The following is a 5,216-nucleotide window of genomic DNA, read 5'->3' on the forward strand; positions in this document are numbered from 1 at the left end:
TAACATCGAACTATCTTTCAATAATACGAGTCAAGGTGTTTTTGGCCACATGCATCCACGTGAGGATCATAAAAGACATGCACACCTATCCACCACCATGAACATGGCAACGAAGACGAAGGCCATGGATCCAGAGAGTCCATGTAGAGTAGAAGATCCTTCGTACGGTGGATGAGGTACGGTTGCCGCCCACAATGCTCCACGTTTTGCTATTTTCTTGTGATTTTATCAACTTGATTGATTGGTATTTGGATTCAAAATTCAATGGCAGTGACGTGATGTCAAACAAAGTGTACAAAAAGTCAACAACGTACCCAATTGGAAATTAGCAGCCCACAATCCACGAAACCTACTCGACACTTCAAAGTTGTCTTCTTCTTTACTTTTGTATGAATTTGACCTCATTTTTTCCCTAACTTATTCAAACACACACGTAGTTGCCTGGAAGTCTCTTCAAAGTCCAGGGTTTTTATTTTACGTGTCAAATAAAGATGGCCGATTTCGTTGACTGCAACCACACCCTCACACGTACAAGAATTTTCCACGTTTCCTCTCTCTCTCTCTCATCTTCTTCGAGTTTTTTTCTTAGGGTTTCCTTGTAAACAACAGTTTCTTCTGTCTTTGCTATGGTCAATGGTGTCTTAATTGAACATAATCATCATGGATTAGATTAGGAGTAAATTAACTAAATAATATATAGAAGATGAAACATGTAGTAGTGCATGTACTTGTCATTGATTGGAATAGTAAATACATAATCTAAGCTAAATCTTTTTCCTTCTGTGTATTTACTGAAAAATTTGAATCAAATTATTTAAAATAAAACCTGAAAGAAAAAGAAAGAATGAAGTTGGGATCCATCTACCGATTCTAAACCCTCCCCAAAAGACAGCAAAAGGTATTGACAAGTTACCAACATTTTCTAAACCCAAAGGACAAAATTAACAAAAAAAAAAAGTAATAGACGCCCACATTTCTAATTAATTTCCCGGGAAGCTGCTAATGTTCTTGTTGCTGTTGGCTCCGGTGCTGTTGTTGGACGTGGTAGAGGCGCTGTTGTTGTTGTTGCTCGGATGAGCTCCTCCACCAATGATGGAGGTGATAGCGGCCGCGAGAGCAGCAGTAAAGCTCGGATCAGCCGTGATGGCACTCACTGTGTCAGCAAACGAGGAAGACTGAGTTTGCTGCATTTGTTGTTGTTGTGAACTAGTAGACCCCATTAAATCCTGGGATAATTGAAGTCCTGAAAACTTAGACTGGTTGTAGAGGGCCTGCCCAAAACCTTGAGGCAGTTGTTGTGAAGCTGCCCCAAAACTCTGGGGTTGCCCTGGGAAATTAGGGATTTGAAATGGGGTGTTTGGTCTTTGGAATTGTAATGGAGATGTGGTGAGGTCCAATGTGACAGTTGGGAATGGAGCTGAGGCTGAAATTGTGGCAACACTCGATGAGCAAGGAAGAATTGCTCTGGCTAGCAAATTATTAGGGTTCATATTCATCCCGTCCGCACTTGCCATGGACCCCGAAAGCAGCATGCTGGCGGCTGCCGTGGTGGTGGATGCCATGGCCATTGCAGCGGGTGGCAGTGGGTGGTTATGGTTGCCTTCATATGTTGTGATCAGTATGGTTCTGTCCTCAGCACAACGTTGTACCTATCAAAATAGTAACACAAACATATTAGTACTTTCATAAGTAATGTTATCGACATGTTTTTAACAATACTAAAACGATAGAGAACGAACGTTCTGCACAGAAAATTTCTGCAAATGTATACGTACTTGTTTGCGAACAGGACAGCCTACAGCCATTGTGCACCTATAATATGCACGAGGACATGGGTTTCCTTTTGCCATCTTCTGTCCATACTTTCTCCATTGACATCCATCAGTAATCTGTAATTAATCAAAATTTAATGTTTTGTGAAACTTGAGAGACTTATAATCGAGTTATTAAACTACTTCGTTCATTATTTATTTAATTCAGCATGATCGCAAGAGGACTATTTTGAAGTGTTACTAATTAAATTGAATTGAATTAGATTAATTTACCATAGGGGCTTCTGATCTGGCTCGGACGGAGACGCGGGCTTTCCTCATGGTTGCCTCGGTTGATTGATCAATTGGCTTAGGAGCCGCAGAATTGTTGAGCTTGGGGACCTTGTTGGGCACCCATCCTTGTGATTGAGATTCAGGACTCTCATCCCCGCCAACTCTTTTCCCGTCACGGAAATTATTAGAGTTTGGCGGATCCAACGGACCAATCTGATCGTTTTTCGCAACTTCATTGATGTTTTGGGGTGGTGAAGCTGATCCGGTTCTTGCTTCCGATGAAGAATTGGAAACTTGGTCATCAGTCGTCTCGGCTGTGGCTCTCGGACCCAAATTCAGAAATTGTCTTGGCACCAATCCTTGCTTCTTTTCTTGATCAGACTTTGCTTCAGCATTCTGATAAATAATTATACCAAAAAAGAGTCAATATATTTCAAAATTCTAGAGACGTGAGTTAGATTAGTTGGCTAGGCAATTTATCTTTCTGTAAATTAGGGTAATTTAAAATATCGTCATCTTAAAAAGATGATTGCGATGATTAGGGAAATAAATGAATTACCTGATCATGATCTAATTGTGATCTCTGATCAGCTGGAGCTGCAGTAGTGTGATTTTGTCGTTGTACAACTGCAGCAAGATGCATCTGCAGTGCACTGTAGTTGTTGGTCACTTGACCAAGCATTTCTTTCAGCCTCTGGTTTTCAGCATTCATACGTTGCACCTCCACTTGCAACTGTGCCAGCTGATCATCATAATCAACCCCCACCACAGAATAAACCATTAGTCTAAAAATAGAAAATTTAACTTTAATCTAAAAATAGGAAATTCAGATAATTTATTTCCTCAAAGAAAAAATAGTAATATTTCAAGTCAATTACGTTATATTTTTTTAGATGATAATACTTGAATAACTCGAAATATCGTGTAATTCAAAAGTCTTACCTCATGATTCTTTGCTCTTTTGTTAACCCCATGATCAGAAGAAATCCCATCGTCAACCATCGACTGATCACTTCCGGTGTTCGCAGTAACAAGCTGCAATCCAGTCTACATATTTTTTACATCCAAAACAGAAAAATAATTAAGTACCACTAAAAATAAATCGCCAAAAAATCCAGAAAAATAATACATAAAAGGGGAAATGCTTACATTAACATCCAAACCAGTCCAATTCTCCTTCTTGACACTGACTGCACCATTGGATTTCGAATCCTGATGATGGTCATCAGTACTATTGGTATTGAGCTTGTTCTTACGATCGGAAAAGAAGTCCACCTCATCCACAACCATCCGGTTGTTGTCATTGGACGGCTGTGATGCATCCTGCTCTTCCCGGCGGCCAAGTTTGACGGGGAATTCCATTCCCTGGAACATCCTTTCCCCACCAAAAAAACTGCTTCTCTTGTTGTTGTGGTGGTCGAGCTTAACCGCGGCGGTGGGCGGCTTGTTGAGGAGGTAGCCGAAGGAGTCAGAATCAAGAGTGAGCCCCCATCCTTTGTCCATAAAATTTAATTAATCTTTTGACGATACGAACAAGTGGTAATCAAGAGAGAGATGAAGAGGAGATTAAGAAGATGAAGGAGCAGGGCTTTAAGAGAGAGAGAGAGAGAGGAGAGAGAGAGAGGGAGGGAGAGATGAGGGTATGTGTGGGTGGTGAAGTCTTTGAAGTCTTTTACCGGTGTAACGTGATCGCCTATAAAAAGGGTATGGACGTGGACCAAACTTAAAACAACTAGATTGGATTTGTGAGAAATTCATGGGATTATTCATTTATTTTTATTACTTTAGTTTTCATCACTTGCGTCAGATGGTGCGTCAGTCTGCCATCTGTCAACGTTGGGCCACCCCGTTTTAAATGTTAGACCCGTCCCAATAAACAAAGAGTCATAACTCACAAGCGTTAGACGGTGAAGATTACTACGACGACCAAATTGTCACGTACTGTTAAACTTTTATGAACACCTTCAAACCCGTACATCGTGTTATTAATTCACAAATTACTGATTTATGTGGTTAATGATAACAAAAACATAAACAAAGTCTATCATTTTTCAGTCGATTCTCTTTATCGATGTGCACAATTAGTGGACAAAAGTGTTTCTTATAGACAAAATGTTCGATATGATCAAAAACTTATTTATCTGAACACGTTAATTAATAACATCACTCAATGCCGTAACGAACATACTAAAAGATTGCTATGTGTGGACGTGTGTAGAAAAGAAACGCAAAAGGGTGTCTAGTTGGGTGGGGTTTCTTCCACATTTCGTCAAGAAAGAGTTTGACTCGTTCCCATAAATCAAAAGAGAAAGTGAAGACACAGCTAAAGAAAGAGAAAAAGGAAATGAACTGCACCGCCCCGAACCGCGCGGCGCGTTCCACGTGAGGAAATAAGAAAAAAACGCCAAAAGTGGGCCCAACTGGGCCCGAACCAAGTCAATGGTTTTGACGGCCCGCCTCTCGATCTTTCTTGCTGTGACTGATGACCGGGTGAAACAGTGGCCTAGTCTCCCTTGACCCCACCCACCGTGACATTACTCTCCACGTTTCAGATCTGTCCGGGAACTATGTTGACTGCTTACCTGTGGGACCGAGTCACTTGCATACTTTTTTGGTTTTTCTTTCAATTATTATCGACTGTAATTACGACTCCATTAATTTATTAATTAAGTTAAATAAATTGTTAATCTCCCATTGGTTGTCTGATCATTCCATCTACTTTGTCTTCCTCCCTTCGATTCTTATCTGGATCCTGTAAATAATACCTGAAGTATGAATTATAAAACGCATAGTTTTAATCGGCAGTACCTGGCCTCTTATTCAAAATCCACACATTTAATTCCATTGAAAACTTGAGTAAACTAATGGATTGATCTCAACATACGGCAACTATTAAAATTATCAAGTGATTAAATAAAGATTGAAGATTAGTACGAAATCCATATGATTATCTCACTTAAACCAAAGCTTATTAACAATCATAAATGTCTTCTTTTGTACAAGACAAATACTTTTATTATAATAAGTTGTTAACGGTAAGATACGGTCAAAAATACGATCATTAAATAGCTATGATTCATTGACATTAATATATAATTATATATTTCTTTTCAAATCAAAGAAAAAAAAAAGATAAAACAAAATCCATCCCCTATAAGTACGGTTGATTAT

The 5,216-nt window shown here is 39.4% G+C and overlaps 1 protein-coding gene across 1 annotated transcript; it reads right to left on the reverse strand.

Annotated features, from left to right (window-relative positions):
• Nucleotides 1–713: 713 nt before the first annotated feature.
• Nucleotides 714–3,745, reverse strand: LOC126623593 (probable WRKY transcription factor 31). The gene is made up of 6 exons (XM_050292530.1): nt 3,195–3,745; nt 2,988–3,092; nt 2,605–2,787; nt 2,046–2,441; nt 1,776–1,889; nt 714–1,649 (listed from the first exon to the last, which is right to left on the reverse strand). The coding sequence occupies exons 1-6, from the start codon at nt 3,546–3,548 to the stop codon at nt 981–983; spliced, it is 1,821 nt and encodes a 606-aa protein (XP_050148487.1). The 5' UTR covers nt 3,549–3,745; the 3' UTR covers nt 714–980.
• Between the last annotated feature and the right edge of the window lie 1,471 nt (nt 3,746–5,216).

The sequence above is a fragment of the Malus sylvestris genome, chromosome 5 (genome assembly GCF_916048215.2).
Source record: "Malus sylvestris chromosome 5, drMalSylv7.2, whole genome shotgun sequence".
Lineage (NCBI taxonomy): Eukaryota > Viridiplantae > Streptophyta > Magnoliopsida > Rosales > Rosaceae > Malus > Malus sylvestris.

Excerpts from the sequence above, each read along its gene's own strand:
- LOC126623593 (XM_050292530.1), bottom strand. The coding sequence starts at position 3,548 with ATGGACAAAGGATGGGGGCTCACTCTTGATTCTGACTCCTTCGGCTAC. Across the intron at positions 2,788-2,987 it reads AAAGAGCAAAGAATCATGAG|CTGGCACAGTTGCAAGTGGA; the intron begins GTAAGACTTTTG and ends TATGATGATCAG. Across the intron at positions 1,650-1,775 it reads GCTGTCCTGTTCGCAAACAA|GTACAACGTTGTGCTGAGGA; the intron begins GTACGTATACAT and ends CTATTTTGATAG.